This window comes from Cygnus atratus, chromosome 3 (assembly GCF_013377495.2).
Source record: "Cygnus atratus isolate AKBS03 ecotype Queensland, Australia chromosome 3, CAtr_DNAZoo_HiC_assembly, whole genome shotgun sequence".
Classification (NCBI taxonomy): domain Eukaryota; kingdom Metazoa; phylum Chordata; class Aves; order Anseriformes; family Anatidae; genus Cygnus; species Cygnus atratus.
In genome coordinates, this window is record NC_066364.1 from 48426021 (window position 1) to 48443629 (window position 17609).

At 46.9% G+C, this 17609-nt stretch overlaps 1 protein-coding gene and 1 long non-coding RNA gene across 2 annotated transcripts in view; one reads left to right on the forward strand and one right to left on the reverse strand.

Annotated features, from left to right (window-relative positions):
* Positions 1–17609, forward strand: part of FOXO3 (forkhead box O3) — an 87398-nt gene that overhangs the window by 60027 nt on the left and 9762 nt on the right. Inside the window, exon 2 of the mRNA XM_035564797.2 lies at positions 11881–13316. Coding sequence (XP_035420690.1) covers positions 11881–13281 — 1401 coding nt within the window. The 3' untranslated portion in view covers positions 13282–13316. The remainder of the gene's footprint in view (positions 1–11880; positions 13317–17609) is intronic.
* Positions 14324–17467, reverse strand: LOC118257143 (uncharacterized). Its single transcript, XR_004781478.2, has 3 exons — positions 16391–17467; positions 15997–16193; positions 14324–15911 (listed from the first exon to the last, which is right to left on the reverse strand). It is a non-coding gene; the product is annotated as an uncharacterized LOC118257143 (long non-coding RNA).

The window sequence follows — 17609 nt, forward strand, 5'->3', positions numbered from 1 at the left end:
TTGAATCACAGAGCTTGCAATTCTGCTTCCCTTGGTTCAGGTCTGAAGCCTTAAGGACGGTGTCAAGGCAGCGAAGAGAACAGCGTGAACTGGATGCAGGGGCAGGCAGAGGGAGGACGTTGCCCTATCTTCAGGCCCTCATCCTGCAAGTGTTTTCTCCTGCAAAGCCCTGCAGAGGTCAGGCAGGTTTGGGAAGGTGGGCACCAGCACCCGTGGCCTTCCCAGGGGCTCCCTGGTGGCGTGGGACTCTTCCCTGCGTACCAAGGGCCTTGTGGGCTCCCCTGCACCGTGCCTCTGTCTGACCAGGATGCAGTGGCCTGGTGGAGATGGCAGCTGCTGCAGATGCAGGGAAATGCCAGTCCCCCATCTGTTCCCTCCCACTTCCTTATCCGTTGTCAGCGGGGACGTTTGTCCGGCTGAAACCTTACATGTCTGGCACTAAAGGAGCACACCGAAAGGCTGTGCTGCCGCCCCGTCTCTCCCTGCTTATCCCTGTGTCGTGGGAGGAAAAAGCCTCGACGGAGATGGGTTGTCCAGGGTCATCCTTCTGTACCTGTGGTGACGGCAACAATTCATAGCCGAAGCATTTGATTTGTTAACCTTATAAAAGGATGCTATTAAATACTGTATTTAGCTCCTCAGGGGAAGCAGCCTAGTTTCTTGTTCATTTTCCTTTTCTCATCCCTGTTTTAACATTAGTGACTCAGCTGTCACTCCGCTTCCGAAGGACCGCTGGGGTTATAACTGCGGTTGGACAGCACCGGGAACCCATTTCTGCTGAAAACAATTAATATGGTCTATTTTCACTTCAAAGAGAGCCCGATAGAAAACTGCTAGAAGGCTTTCATTAACTTTTGCAAGCTCTGAAACTTGCCTATGGAAGAAATTGGAAACGTGTATGTGTATGTGTGTCCTTTTGTTTTTCCTTTCCCATAAGGCAAAGTCTGGCAAAGACGTGTGCATATCCCCATAAGCATTTGCCACTCACTGCTCCTTTCTTTTCTGTCCTCATCTGCTCAGCTGCGACTCGAAGGTACTTGTTTCTTAGGTACCTTTATTATGAAAATGATACCTGGCGTGCTTAGGAGGCCTGGCATTCTTGAGCTGTGAATAATGTGAACAGAGTCATAGAGCAAATAGCGATGAACAACGGCACCGTCATTCTTAGCATTGTCCTTTAAAATCCACCCATGTCTTGGCCACGTAGGTGTTAAAAAAGGATTTATTTTCAAGCAACGTAGCTCCACTAACATAACTCACTAACATAACTCACTGTATTCCTGATAAAGGCTGGCCATGGTACATGTACCCACCCATCCCACCCAGGTCTGGGACCAGCTTTGTTGGGAAGCAGACATCAGTTTACCTGTCTGGTGCTGTAAGAGAGCCCGTATCTGTAGGCAGTGAGGGATCACCTCAGAGAGCAGACAGCTTCTGCAACCACAAGAAGCATAGATTTTGATTCAGCAAGATGATAATTTTAATTTTCCAGAGCAGGGGACAGTGTCTGCAAAGTGGCACTGTCTCAGGGCACTGAAAGATTGCCTTGATGCTTGTCCTGAAGGCTGGTTTGTGCTAGCAAATAAAACCAAAGCCACTTGATTTTATATCCTGTAGCATTTTTATTGAATTAAGACTTCTTGGTCCACCTGTAAAGTTTCAGATGCAAGCATCTTATACGTGTGCAGCCCTTCCCACCATGGGAGTCAAATAGACTGCAAGCTGCAGGGTAGGTATTTCATGTCCTAGTGCATCGTGAAGACCTCAGCCATGCAAAAGGGGTCTTGAAATCCATTGCCCTTGTGGCTCCACAGCTGCCTCTGAAAAATGACCCAGTCTGGAGCGATACAAACTCAAAGGCCCCAGCGTGGCCGAGCGTTGGCTTCAGGATGTGTGACTCATGGGCACAGGTTCAAATTGGGAACATGAAAGGGCTCCACTCATCCTTCTGCTATTTGGGCTCTGCTGTCGGGGTGGGGTGCTAAGAAAGCACGGGGAGGTGCCGAGTGCTCGGACTTGGCCTCGCTGTGTGCTTGACATTTAGCACCTGTGACTGGGATCATAGCATTGGCAGTGATGGTAGCTTCCCGGATTAGGTAAATAGCTTAAAAAAAAAGAGAGAGATTTTCATACCTGTGCATTTACCTCAATTCTGAGGTTTCTGGGATGGTGCTGATGCCAGTTACGTGTGAAACAGGAATGTCCTGCTTGCTGTAGCAAAGGACTGATTCATTGGCAGCATAATAGGTGTCATCTTCCCTTTTGTCAGCTCCTGAGGTGTATTTTGCCCCTGCAATGAACAGAAAATAAATTAAAAAAAATCCAGTAAAACCAGTAACATGCAAGTCATCTGAGTGAGCTGAGGTCTGGTTCAAACGGAGTTAGGTTAGGCTGAGATGAACCTGAAAGGGTGGAAGGAGAGCTTGGTGTGAGCCAGGACAAGCTCCCTGGATGCTGCCGTGCCCTGCGAGGCACAGGAAGGGACCTTCCCAAAGCAGACACAGCGCCATATCACAGTCACTCAGGCTGGGGGAGGCGAATCAACTTTTAAGGTTGTAGAAAGCTTTTTTTCTGTAGGAAATAAAAGAAAAATCAAATCCTGAGAGAACGCAGGCAGGGCACCGCAGCATGGTAGGCTGAGCCCTGTGCCTCTGCTGAGTTTTTGGCAGGGCTGTTTTGGGGGCTGTTTGTCCCTGCCCCGATGCGATGCTCCCATGGAAGTGAGGTTACAGAAGAGGCTGAGGAAGGGCTGCTGATGTGAACCTGCGTTGCTGCTGGTGGTGTAAAACTGGTGAGAAGATGGATATTTTTGTCCATCCATTTCATCTGGCATAGCATGAGCTTCGTTTGTATTTGCAGAAAACAAAGTCTGTGTGATTTTTCAATATATTCCTAAGTGTTCAAAGTATGTTCCCCAACACTGAGGGAAAAGCTAGGAAACCGTAAGAAACAGAGAAGGAAAAGGCTAGGGGGACTTGTATTCTCTAGCATATACCGGGATGAAACAAGAACCCACGTCAGAACCCATCAAAAGGAAAACTGATGACTTGCTACTTTCCAAAAGTATTAATATTTCATAGCTACCATTATGTTCTGAAGAGCGCACGGGTCATATGTTTGTTGGTAGCACCACGGCTGCCTGGTGAAAGAGAAGATACCCGTTCTTCAGGCTGCTCTGTTCCCTCATCCTAATTTGCATCCCATCCTTTCGCCACGGTAGGGTGCTGACTCTGGATTTTGGGAGGTGCAGCTCTGCCCTGTCACCCAGCCTGGTGTCCCCAAGGGCTGGTGCCCCAAAAGCCAGAGCCAGACCCTTGGGCAGGTGCCCTCAGGCTCATCCCTTGCGCCCCTCGTGCCCAGGGATGCGGAGCAGGAGCCCAGGTCCCTTCCCCGTGCCAGCTGCCGGCTGAAGCGCATCGTATTTTAAAATGCACTTACTTGTTTTTAATCAGATAATATCTACTGGTTCGATAATAAACTAATTATGTGCTTAAAATAGCGCGGGAGAGGGGTCCTGTTTCAGATTAGTCACATAATAGAGATGCCCAGGGCTGTTCTGGAGGTTGCTTAAAGGCTTTTTCTTGCGAGAAGGTCTCGTGTGCCTGCGCCAGCTTTTGAAGGGCTTACTCAGGCCTGGTCAAACTTGGTCGGCCGACAGCATATCAGATCTGTTCCTCTAATCAGTCACATGTTAGCCAGAACTGTCACCAGATTTGCAATTTAATAGGTGCAGCTCAACACTTCCAATTAATGCAGCCCGTGTACTTAGCGATCTGTCATTTCAGAGCTGTGTCACTTCGGAGCTGCCACTTGGCAGAGCCGCCTGCAAGACAGCACTGCGCCTTGGTAAGGCAGAAGCCCTAGAAGCCTTTTGCAACACACCCCAAGTTTAGTTGCATTTCCCAGGCTGAGCAAGTGTAAAAAAAATCAACACATAACTGCAAAAACTTCTAAAACAAATCACAGAATCGCGGAAGGGCTGAGGTGAGAAGGGACCTCTGGAGGCCATCTGGTCCAACCCCTGCTCAAGCAGGGACACCCAGAGCTGCTTGCCCAGGACCATGTCCAGGGTGCTTTTGAAGATGCCCAAGAAGCCTCTCTGAGCAACCTGTGCTCCTTCACTCCATCACCCATACAGCAAAGTGCTTGCTGGTGTTCAGAGGGACCCTCTGTGTTCCACTATGTGCCCATCACCTCTGGTCCTGGCACTGGGCACCACTGAATGTGTATAAATACAGATTTATAACAGGTGATTCAGCATCGACAGGCTTTTGTGTGATCTTCCATGGGAAGCTGCTATTTTTAGTGAATTATTATAAGCAGTAGCATCACTCACATTTATTTATAAAGGCTTGAAAGAACACCCATACACGTTTCTAAATAGTCGCTGTATAGTAACGGCCATATGCTGAGAGTGAGCAGAAACAGAGCCTCAGCACCCTGGTTTCCACAGCGCTGCGTGGGGGTTTTGCTGGGATCTTTGCATCTAAGAAACAAAAAGCAGAGGGAAAAGTTCTTTTTCTAGTTAAGAAAAACAAACCCAAAGGCTTCAGGGTGGAAGCCTGCCTCGCAGTGAAATTGCATCGTTTTCATTGAGGTCTCACTCAGTGACCACTGAGGTTTGTGAGGACTCTCCCGTTAGCTTCAGCAGCTTCTGGGTTGGGTGCATGATGAAAATAGGAGCTATTTTTATGAAAGATACCACGTGGATGATATTCGGGTTGATGAGGTGCGTGTGCTTGCACATCTCCTGGGGCTCCTGGTGGAACAGAGGAGGAGAAACGCATCGGTTCCCTACCAGAGGTGCTCTTCAAATACAGGGTGGTGCCATTTCCAGAGTCAACACACGGAAACACTTGAAATGCTGGGGTTCTCCATTAAAAAAAAATAAGAGAGAAAAAAAAGTTATCTGCTGGTGGCACTGCTCCTGAACAGAGACTGTAACTCTTTCAGTGTGGCTCTGCAAAGACCCTGCTGTGTGTGTCCATCATGGCTTTTTTTATGCAACCCCTTGTATTTAAGGTCCCTTAAAAAACAGTAAGTGGCGACATTTTTTGGTTTTACCGATTGTGTTTGTGTGGCAGTCAAGCCCGCACTGACGTGCCTTGGGATTTTCACGAATTCAGCACCTTGCAAAATCAATGTCTGAAAGTAAATTCCTGCTCTTAATTAAGTTCAACCCTTTGATTGAAATTAATTGCGTTCTTTAATTTTGTGCAGACACGGTACAAAGCAGGTGGAAAGGGATGAAAAAGGAGGCTCTTGACAAGGTGCCTTTAGCAACTCCTGATGCTGCTGTGTGATTCTGGAGCCTAAATCCCATTTTAATACAGAAAAACATCAACTCCTCATACAGAGGCAAGCACTTATATTTTTACCAGCTTTTATTTTTATAGCGTAGGTGTCTGCTGGCACGGGGAGCTCTTGCTGAATGCCCAGGCGAAGGGAGGACACGGCCGTGGGCTGGGTTGCAGGAAGGGGATGTTCTCCCCAGCCTTCCAGGAATGAAAACAGCTGGGCAGGAGGTTGCTCAGGCAGCTTCTAAACGTATAAAAAAATACATATACACACTGCACAGCCATTGCTGTTGCTCTTTATGAAGTTGGTTACACTTTTTATCCTCAGACCATGTTCCTTCTCTGCAGCTGCACTAGTTAAACTACCAGCACTTCCCTCGCTCTGTTTCCCTTCTCCCAACACGCAGTGGAAAAAAATAAACTGCAACCAGCGTGCTCTGCTCACAGCAAAACAAATGTTATTTATTAGAGTCCTCCTGTGGTCAGTAGACGTCTGACTGTAAAATAACTGGAGATTTTTCTGCTAACTGGAAGTGTGATGCTCTGAGACAATTTCCAGGCAGCGTATATTTTCAGCTGAGCTTTATTTACGTCAGCGTAGTGATTTGCAATATCAGTGTTTGCAAAGAGTGAGGCAGCAGTTGTTTTAATTAGACCTTTTTTTTTTTTTGGAAAAGCTTTTAATCACACTGTGACTAAGTTCCCTCAGCTCCACATTTCGAGATGCCTTTCCCTTAGGAAGGGAGGGCACCCACCTCCTCTGGGGGCACGTATCCTGCCCTTGTGTAAGGGAGCAGCCCCAGGGCACGAGGTGTGCATCTCAGGGTTTGTTTTCCCTCCTCTAATCAAGTTCTTCCATCGTAATTTGGCATAGTGTAGAGTCCTTAGTTTGGGACCGGTGGAGGTACATGCCCTGCTCATCTGTGGTTGGTTGTCAGAAAAGATCTCTCTTTTTTTGTGTAATTTGCTTAATACTGTGTTTTCCCCTGAAACTTTCATAATTTAGGGAGACTACAACAAACCAAAAATACGTGATTTTTGGTTTTGTATGGAAAAAATATAGGCAATTAAAAAGATGTAAAACATGGCTGGACAGATACTGTTGGAGGACTTTCCTTACGTCTTAATTCTTGATTTTTCTGTTCCTCCAGAGCACCTTCACTACTTTATTACATTTTTTTTTTCCCTGATTTGCAAAAACTTAAGGGAAAGATGAGTTCTGAGACCCAATGGGCTGGGGATGTTTAAGCTGCTTGAGAAGAGCAGCACTGCAGCCTTGTCCTACTGCGTGGCTACCATACAACCTCATACAGTGAAGTTAGAGCATTAAATATGTTAATAAAGTGTAAGATAAAGTATAGATCTCCCAAGTGAGCATTAGCAGCAGTTACGGGCCTGCAGATCGTGTTTGTTTTTCTCTCATCATTTCCCAGTATCCCAATTGTTAAAATAAACCGCTGCTTTTGATTTGTAGTAGCAACTTTACGGTTTAGGAGCCTGTATCTGAAATAATGAATTAAATTCTCATTGCAAAACACTGAAATGAAAACAGAGCAGTGTGTAACTTGGACCCGGCAGCCACCAGCTGCACCTCATCTTGCTAATCTTCAGCCTTTTTTTTTTTTTTTTTTTGGGCCTTTAAGAGTTAAGTTACACAACTCTCTTTATTTTTAAAGTGAGTGGATTCCTTGTTGCGTTGTTGAGAATGATAAATTGATACCACATGTTGCTCCCAGACAAAAAAGACTCTGTGTTGCAGTGGAAGCACTTGCAGCTGGTGTCTGAGTTAATGGACGGGCTCCACAAGGTAAACACAGTTTGGAAGAGGCTGAAGCAGACACGGGCAGGAGGAGCAGGGGGGGGATTTTCTCCGTCTTAAAGGCTCGAGCATTTGCTGCTTTGGCTCGGCCAGGGCTGCGTGTTGAAATAACGCATGGCCTAAGCTTTTCCGGGAGGCTCATTTATATGTTTGCACCAAATCAGGTATACAGCGCGATGGAAATGTTTGAGTGTCCTCTCTGGGAGCTTATCCGTCTGCACTCGTACCAAAATACCAAGAGGGATGTGTAATTAGGACATACTAGCTGATTTCATTTATTTTCCTGAGCAAAAATGTGGCTGATTCCCTCAAGGAGCATTAATAAAATTGGGAGCAGCAGATCAGCACTGACCCTGGTCAGCATTGGCTCCCCATGTGGCCCTGGGTTTTGGAGAAGTAGCGTCACCCCACGTGTTGCTGCTCGGGGTGCTCAGCTCCGATTTATTGCTAGTGAGACCCGGTATGCTAGCTGGCCACCCCCTGGCCTGCTGTTTCACAAAACCAGGCAGGTTTATATGAAAACCCAAGGGGTGTGAGGTGTATGGTGAAGAGAAGTGCCTAGCAAAGGGGTCAGGGAAGATCACCCCCCCTGATGCCATCACCAAGTTTTCCTCATCCCAGGGGCTGCCTTTGGGAAGCTTTATATCCCACGGCCTCTCAGCACAGACAGGCAGGGAGGTCAAGGGAGGACCCCGCTGTGCCTAACTCTGTCAGGGCTAAGTGCCAGCCCTTCTTCCGCCATTTTCCCTGGTGGCACCATCACTTGGCCTCGCAACGCCTTCTGCTGACGCCTTCCTCTTCAGCTCTGCGTGGGTCTGCTCCACCCCACCCTGCTGCCGTCCTGGTCCACTCCTTCCCTCTCTCCACCTTCCATGCTCAGCTTCCTTCCTCCCCAGCAGGGTCACTTCACCTGCCCATCTCCTCACAGCCTTTCCCCCACCTGACGTCTGTCAGAGGCACATAATACTCCTCACAGATGTATGTATTTTAATTTAACGAAAGCGTGCAGTAACCTCTCGGCAGCTGGCAGCCGAGCAAAGTGGCCTTGTTTTCCTGTGGCGCTGTACCATCCTCCGCTCGCACCACATCTGCCCTGCCTCGTATGCTCCTCTCTGCTGGGTCTTCCTCACCTTCAGGGCCAAAAACTTTTCTTGCAGGACTACTCCAAGAGGGATTGGGACCCAGCTGGGCCAGGCACAGTGCCATATGGTATGCTCTTGATCTTATCTGCAGGAACCTCGGTCTTCTGGCTCTTGGTAGGGCATGCAGCCTACTTCAAGTCGGGTATAAATAGTAGCGCTAATAAAGGGAGGAGCTCATCATATTTATTTTCTGCTCTGCTCTTGTACAGTCCTTGTGTTGTAGCCTTCAGTGGTGAGCTCTTTCCAAGGTGTCTGCAGCCTGGCTAGCATCTGTCCTGTGGACATATGGTCTCCAGGACAGATTCATGGGCGTTCCTTTATAGATCTTTTAAAGTTTCTCGTTGTATTTTGGCATGGAAAAATGTGTTTTGTTTCCATCATAGTGGCCTACTCCTTCCCTCAAATAAGCCAGAACAAATTCCCATTAATTTGAACAGCAGCGGGTTCAAATCACAAACTGTTTTCGTTCCTTCCTTACCTCCTCTGTGGTTTGTCGCAGGATCATACATTGCTAATGCATGTGCCTGGGAGCAAAAGTTGTGCCAAAACGTTTTCCTATATTTTATGCAGCCTTGAACATTCATTGACAATCCTGAAACAGGTAGAAAGCACAGTTACTTCCATCCAGGTAGCAGCCTGGTAGCCCAGCACAGCAGCCTTCACTCGTAGATTTCCGTAGCAAAACTCGCTTGTGAAAGCATAATAGGGTCCAGCCATAATTTGATTTGGCAAGGCATCCAACACATGGAGAAACCAAGAAACTCAGATACTGTTGTTAAAGAGGTTAGCGGGGGAGGCTACGTGAAAGAAGTGGGTTTCAAGGCAGTGTTTGAACAGAGGGTGGAGATGAGGTACACAAAAATAAATTGGCCCATAATTATGCATAAGAAAACAGTTTTTCTGCAGGAGAAAAGTAAAGAAAAACAGAAGCTGGAGCATAAATGGCATATTGCATAATGTAAAGGAAAACAAACTGCTTGGATTTTTTCATAACTAACAATTTTCAGTGCAAAAGTATTATTACATTCTTCTATTATTTGTGTGATACCAACACTGAACGAAAAGATATTATAGGAAGATTACACGTGTGCACATATATCCACACATGCAGGAACCCTCATCCTAAAATGTTCTTCAATTTCGCATTTTTACCAACTGACCAATTTGGGATTTTTCATGGTTTTAGACCAGATGTTTTCATACTACACCTACCACCAGCAGAAATTCATGAGAATACCAGAGGTCACATACTGTTAGCTGCTGGCTCTTTGGCTGAGTGCTTTCACATTTGAAGCCTATATGGCAGTCTGCATATGCCACCTTGGGTGTTTCTTTTCTGGTTTTGGAGATTTTTTTCATCTGTAGGTATCACTGTGATACTTATTCCTGTATCCAGCATTTGTAGGTTGTGTACGTGATGGTGTTTGGTGTGGTGTTCTAGCTCTGGTCATCCTAATCCAGCCACCAGGAGAGATTCCCATGCAGATATTCTCACATGTAGTTGTCACAGTGGTTGAATGCAAGAGCTACCTGCATTGATGCAGTACAAGCTGGAATATCACGAAATACTATTTAAAATTAAAAATTAAAAAAAAAAATCAACAAAAAACCAGCAGTCTGCAGCCAGTTGAGAGAAACATGAGGAAGTTAGCAGTGGTGCCTAGTTATTAGAAGTTAGAAACAGACTTTTACCAGGCTCAAAATATGGTTAAAAATGTTCATCAGTTAAACAATAAAAAACACTCTTTCCCTCCTTAGACTGAAGAATTACGATGCTGCACCTCAATCCAACATATTTTAATGGCATTATAGTTCCTTGGAAGTAGACAAGTTTACAGTTGAAGTGCTGACCCAAACATGTCTTGAGTGCGTCTGCAAAGCCTGGTCTGCTGTTTTGTGCAAATTGTTTAAAACGGAGCAGTTGCTATTTTGAACCGCAGTCAATACGATTTCTCTTTTCATCGCAAATGCGTCTGCTGTCTGCATGTGAGAAGAACTTCAGGCATGTTTTCCATTTCACAATCTGACAAAAACCACAACACTTAGAGGGGGAAAAGGCATCTTATGCTGAAAAGGATTGTTTAAAAAAAGCTGGGCTGTATTTCTTCATACATCCAGTGTGTCTCCAGTTCACATATGTCAAACATCCATTTATCCTTACGATGCAAGTACTGAGATGCTTGTGAGTGATTTGTTGATTGATGCGTTCTTTGCGCATTTAAACCTGGAATTTCTTCAGTGCTTTGTAAATTAAGGTCATTTATTCTGGATGGTTTGATTATGCTATCGTCCTGTTGACATTGTGCTTTTAAAGCATGCTGGTAGAACAAATGCAATTTTACTCTCTTTATAGCTGGTATTTGCCAAAATTTAGGAAAAAGTGCAACTTTTTAAACTTGACCATCTTTAACATGCAGGAATAGCACAAGTGTTTTGTCAAAAGAATATGGCATCACTCCAAATATCTTTGACTTGCACATGGGAAAAAAAATCCAGCCCCTTGGAAGCAGTCTCAGTTGCCAATACTACTTGTGTGTCCTTTTTTGAGCCCTATTTTAAGCCCCAAATCATTAGGATGAGTAGAGCTGGATTTTTTATCCCTATTCTTTGGGTATAAATCTGGTGTTCTTTCACTGGGTCTACCACAGTAGCTGGTTTTCTCTGCTGCTGTCTTGTTCTGGGGTGATTATTGCCGGAGTGTGGATGTTGCTGGGTGGCACAAGCCTATGCCCCGACCTCCCGTGCAAGTGCTGTATTTTGTGGCATCCCCTACAACAGGGGGTAGACAGCTTTGTGCAACTTCATACAGATGAGTATCCAGCAGCTTACAGGGACGGGAACGTCACTGTGCATTGTGTCACATTGTATTTTGAAGACTGTGAGGATACTATAGCGGGGGGGCAGCTGGCCGGCTGCTGTGGTACGGGCGTGATTCTGGTGTCTCTCATGGAGAGAGAGCATGGCTTACTCATGCACAGCGTGCCCGTGGGAGAGGAGCACCAGCACACGCAGTTTTTGCGGGAATGATTATAATAAGTACACAAACACACATGCCAATGAAGAATTACAAAGAAATTTGCCGAGGCTGCAATGAATGCGACTACCCCTCCAGTCAGACTTTTGCAGAGTCTCTGCAGCTTTTGTTTCAAGGAACTGATGGCAAGATTGCTGATAGTATAGAGGTTTGTCCTGAGTGGAAAGTAGGGGAGAGATGGCACTGTTGGATAAAGGGCATGGGCATTGGCTTCTGGTTTCACCCGTATCCCATCAGAGGGGGGGTTGGCGAAGGGGAGCTGGACATGTTGTTCCCTCGCTCTGACATTCCCAGCTGTCTCGTCTAGCTCCTTGCTAGCAGGACCAGAGCTGTGTCACACCCCGTTCCTTAGGATGCAGCTTTTGGGGAGTAAAGGTGGGCACCGGGAATGCACATTGCTTGCTGTACAACAGCATGCTGCCACGGTGCTGTCATGCTCCAGCCCTCCCATGTCCACCACCCAAGAAACCCATGGTGATGTCCTACAGGGGCCGGTGTTTTTATCAATGTCGTTTTCATGTGATGTTGAGGTTTGGGGTAGCAAAAGAAGTGCTGGCCTTGACGTTTTGTTTTCTTCCTTTCCCGCAGAACTCAATCCGGCACAACTTGTCACTCCACAGCCGCTTCATCAGGGTGCAGAACGAAGGCACCGGGAAGAGCTCCTGGTGGATGATCAATCCAGATGGTGGAAAAGTGGGCAAGGCGCCACGGAGACGCGCCGTGTCCATGGACAACAGCAACAAGTACACCAAGAGCAGAGGGCGGGCGGCTAAGAAAAAGGCGGCCCTGCAGACTGCCCAGGAGGCAAGCGAGGACAGCCCTTCCCAGCTCTCCAAGTGGCCAGGGAGCCCAACTTCCCGCAGCAGCGATGAGCTGGATGCGTGGACAGATTTTCGCTCCCGGACGAATTCCAACGCCAGTACGATAAGTGGCCGCTTGTCACCGATTTTGGCAAGCACCGAACTAGATGATGTTCAAGACGACGACGCTCCGCTTTCTCCCATGCTGTACAGTAGTCCATCGAGCTTGTCCCCCTCGGTAAACAAACCGTGTACTGTGGAGTTGCCTAGGTTGACTGATATGGCTGGGACAATGAATTTGAACGATGGACTAACAGATAACCTCATGGATGATCTCTTGGACAATATAACACTCCCTTCCTCCCAGCAGTCGCCCACAGGAGGGATGATGCAGAGAAACTCCAGTTTTCCATATGGTTCCAAAGGTTCAGGGCTGGGTTCCCCCTCGAGTAGTTTCAACAACGCCGTATTCGGGCCGTCGTCCCTGAATTCCCTCCGCCAGTCGCCCATGCAGACCATTCAGGAGAACAAGCAGGCCACCTTCTCTTCCATTTCCCATTACAACAACCAGACGCTGCAGGATCTGCTCGCCTCTGATGCACTTAGTCACAGCGATGTCATGATGACACAGTCTGACCCACTCATGTCACAAGCCAGCACAGCTGTGTCCGCCCAGAACTCCCGCAGGAATATAATGCTCCGCAACGACCCCATGATGTCGTTTGCCGCGCAGTCCAGCCAGGGCGGTCTGGTCAATCAGAGCCTGCCCCATCACCAGCACCAGTCTCACAACTCTCCTCTTAGTGGCAGCCGTGCCTTGTCCAATTCCATCAGTAACATAGGCTTGAATGACTCGAACAGCTTGGGTTCCTCCAAACATCAGCAGTCACCCGTCAGTCAGTCTATGCAAACACTTTCTGACCCGCTCTCAGGCTCCTCTTTGTATTCCTCTAGCGTGAACCTCCCGGTCATGGGACACGAGAAATTCCCAAGTGACTTGGACCTGGATATTTTCAATGGGAGCTTGGAGTGTGACATGGAGTCCATCATCCGCAGTGAACTCATGGATGCAGATGGGCTGGATTTTAACTTTGATTCCCTCATCTCAGCTCAGAACGTTGTCAGTCTGAATGTGGGGAACTTCACTGGTGCTAAACAGGCTTCATCACAGAGTTGGGTACCAGGCTGAAGGATCTTTCAGAACAGGGAAAAATGGGCAAACAGGTCAGTGCCCTGTGGATGTGCTAAAATGCTTGGTTCCTTAGTTTTATTGGAGTCTGCACCAAACACTTAATTGTCAGCGCACACTAATAGTACTAATTTGGCTTGTGATGGCTTGCTGTGTTTTGGTATGCAACAGCTGCAACCAAGAAAAATTTGGAGGTGTGGAGGGAAATGAGGCTAAGCTATAAAAGCTGCTCAGCTGCAACAGTGTCAGCACGCATCTGATGCTATGTGTCCTTCTTAATTTAGGCATAAGAAATGTTAATGACAAATCAGGCAAACCGAGGTGGAATATTTGTGGGTTCCAGGAATCAGAGAGCTCCAGCTTGTCTTCTTTGAAGTTGCAACAGGTGGATTCATCTCTGCAGCTGATGCTGCACGTAGCCAAGCTGTGTTACATGGGGATGGGGCAAGGGGCCTTGCAGTCAGTGCAGCAATACTGCTGCAGGGGAGGAGGAAGAGTGCCCTTGAAAGATCAGTGCTTGCACTCAGGATTGGGTGCGCGGCATAGATTTGGACTGAATTAGAGTTATACTGCTGCTGTGGTACAGCTACTCTAGTGCAATTGCTTGTTTTTATTTTTTTAATGTAATTCTCAGCAAAAGAAAAGTAGCAAATCAAGCAATTATATTTTGAAATAACAAAGGTAGGATCCTGGTCCCAGGAACACCCTGTTCTAAGTACTCTAAATATGCAAAAATTGTTGGTCGCTCCTCAGGACCTGTGTAGATATCGTTTCCTTTCAGACTCCACCAAGAGAGTATCTCTAGGTTTGGGTTTTGACACCGGTGCTTTTGAAATGTTTGCCTCAGATTATTTTTTTCTAGATTGCTGTGGTTTTTCTCAGTGTTTCTTTTCCACATCTGGGGACACCAGAGCCTGTAAATGTTGTTTCTGTCATCCTTTGTGATTCTGCAGGTTCCTGCCCATACCTCTCTGCCTGCTTCCACGTACATATTCCCTGACTCATAGAGTAGGTTCCACACAAAGTGCCCTTTCTCCTTTGTTTATTTATTAGTATAAGGGAGTAGATTTCAAAATACAGTAGGATAAAAGGTTAGCTATAAATTATTGAAAGTATTGTGTTAACTTCAGAACAGCGTGCAGAGTATCCCAACACTGGGGCTAAAAGAGGCATTCGCTCAGTTTGCAGCTGACTTCCAACTTTCTTATTTTCTGGGGGAAGGATAGAAAGCAGGAGTCACAGTGTTTTCTGACTTCATGGTGCATTATTTACTGATGAGTGACCCTTTCATCTTTAATTGAGTTTTCATTCTTTGTTTCACAGTTAGATGTTCATGGGGAAGCTTTGCAGTATGTGAACAGCAGTGGTGAGCCTCCTGAACTCTGTCTAGAGTACCCCCAAAGATACGTGCTGATCTGCTGTCTGCAAGGGAGAAAAGGACTGTGCAGGACTCCTTGGTGTAGTCATCTGCAAAGCTTCCTCGCTCCAGTGGAGCAGGTGGTTTGTGCAGTACTTTCAGGCGGAGGATTTCCTCTGATTCTTTCAACATCTCTCTAAAAGCGAGAGTGTTGCAGAGTGAGGTTGGGAGATGGGCTGCAGAAGTGGGCTGTAGAGGATGCTGCATCCCATTGACCATGCATGGGATGGCATCGTGGCAAGGACAGGGCGCCAGCTGAATTCTGCTTTTTTTTTCAGCTCCAGTGCTTGATAACATAAGAAAGGAAAGGGGAGAAAAAAGAAAAGTGGTTCATGAATTGGGAAGCAAAAACTTGCAGTAGGTCACGCTTGTCGATCAGGTGTCTCTTCCTCCAGGTGCATGAGCTTTTTGGATTTAGAAACCCTCTTTGCCTGAGGTGAAACATCCAACAGTACAGTCTGCTTAAAACAGAGATGTTATTGACAGCTGTGCTTGACACACTTCCAGAAGGGCGATGTTCTAGCCTCGTCACTTACTGTGTGTAGGTAGAAGGTGCCCAGGGAGACCCGCCAGCAGCACCAGGGAGGCACACCACCAGCCACCTCCTCACCAGGGCTCCCAGCTGCCTCTCAGCCCTGTCCTGTGCCATGCAGGGAGAGGGAAGCTGCCCAATCCTTCCCAGGCTGCGCCTTTGGAGGAGAGGGTCTGACACATCTGTGCACGGGAAGCCTCATTTCAGAGGACAGATTTATTAAGGAGATGGCTCTCCTCAGTGGATTAATGTCTGGTCATTTGTGGAAGCCTCTTTCTCTCTCTCTGGCAGCTGGACTGGCTGCTATGGGGTGCTTCCAGTGTCAGGTGCGAGTGCAGGTGATTTCTGGTGTGCTGGTTCACCTCCCACAGGTCCTGCTCTGTTGAGCATCACCGCTGAAGTACTGGCCTCTGAGCGAGTGCCTCCTGTTTTGGTAGGAGTGAAGTCAGGTGTCATCAGCCTGAGTTGTTTTCTCAGCTATTTTTTTGCCTCGCTGTAGCATAGGGACCCCTGAATTAAAATCTCTCAGCGGTTTTCCTGACCCCAATAACAAAGCTTTGTGGGCTTGGAGGCTGGGAAACACTTTCAGCAGAACAGCCTGATGCTTGCTCATGTTAAATCCATTTCATGAAGTGAAGCAGTTACAGTGGGCTATTGGCATACCTCAGAGTGCTGTGTTTTCTATGAAAAATAAGGGAAAAGTTGGAGTCAGTTTTCAGGAAGAAAAGAAAGCAGCCAAATACACAGTTCTTTAGCTTATACATACCGTAGGTATAGAAGGGAGGTTGCTTTGGAAGAAAATTGACTACACTCTTCACAGAGAGGAGGGGAAAGCCCTGTGCAGAAGATGCCACCGTTAAGATTTGGTGGCCATGGCTCTGCGCTGTGGGGCTTGCTGTGCCCGGCCTTTCAGCGGGCCCTAATTGATGCTCATAACCGAATTCGTTTGTTTGGATTTTCCTCCTACAAGAAGGAAAGAAGAATATCAGTATGCTTTTTTCTTACGTTACTCACACAGTCATGATTTCCCCCTATCTCCACTTGCTTCCCAAGAGCACTGAATCTGCCCTCCACCCACTCATGTAATCATCGGGTTGTTTTTTCAGCTCATTTATCAATACGTGAAGACATCGCTATTGCCTAGCCTTTCTCCAGAATACCTTTTATTTATAAATCAGTGGGTCTTCCCTCGGTCTGCTGGTGTTCCCACCACTTGGCTCTTTGCTCTGTGGTCCTTCTCAGCCAGAGGAGCCGAAGGGAGTTGGTATTTGCCCGAAGAGCAGCCCCAAGCAAACCGATGGGGGCTCTCCCCATCAGTTTGGGGCAGAAATGGGGGATATATGGGTGCTGGTGATCAGCAACCGCTCTGGCATCAAAACCCCTTGAAGAAGCTGTTTTTGCCTCAGTTATTCCAGCAATCCAGCTTTCGAGAGAGCCCCGCAGCCGGCGATGCTGGCAGGGCTTGGGAAAGGGGTGGAGGGTGGCTCTGTGCAAGTAGGGCAGGAACTTCTTGAGCTGGTTTTTCTGTCTGCAAAACTCATCTAGCTGCATCTTCTGGGAGAGGTTTTAATGTGCCATTTAGCTGGATCCCTCTGGGCGCTGTAACAGAGCTGTGCTGAAGCCACGTTGACTTGTTTGAAAATTAGAAGTAAAATACTTCACAGAGCAGTTAAAGTCACTCATTTTACCCAAGCATCATTGAAGTCCCAAGTCATCTTGCTGTAGCAGTAGAGTGCAGGAGTCTCTAATAGCAGTGTCCTGAATTAGTTCACAGAATTTGATGGTTAACATCTCTGATAAATCAAAATCCTAAAAAATGTAATAAAATGCCTGTTTATATTTCATTAGTCTGTATCTGTGGACTACTTGCTGATTTGTTAATTTACATTCAGCCTGCTTCTGGGTAAAATTCATACCAAAGACAAACCCATAGGTCTGAGGATGACAGCATTGACTAAAAGACTGTCTTAAAAGTTGAAATAGTAAAGAGATCTCTCTTTGGATGCAGTTTGTCCCCTTTGAATCAGAGCACTCTGACTGGACAACATGCCACGAGGAAGATGATTGTCATTCTTTTCCACAAACCTTGTTTTCTGCTTGTTAAAGCTGACATGTGGAGAGCAGATTTGGTGGACCCTGACTGCCTCAGCACCATGGATGCGCTCCCTCCTCTCTCAGTTTCCAAAATGAGGTCTCACGGGCAGGGCTGACAGGTTTCCTGTGCGGCTACCTTTAAGAAATCCAAAGGAAATTCAAGAGGAGCAAATTCTTCTGCTCCGTTTCTAACAGGTCAGTGGTTAAGGCGGTGGCGTGCTTTTCGTGTTTCAGTGTTGTTTCAGCCAGCCCAAGTTTTGAAAAGTGGTTTTGTGACTAGCTGAA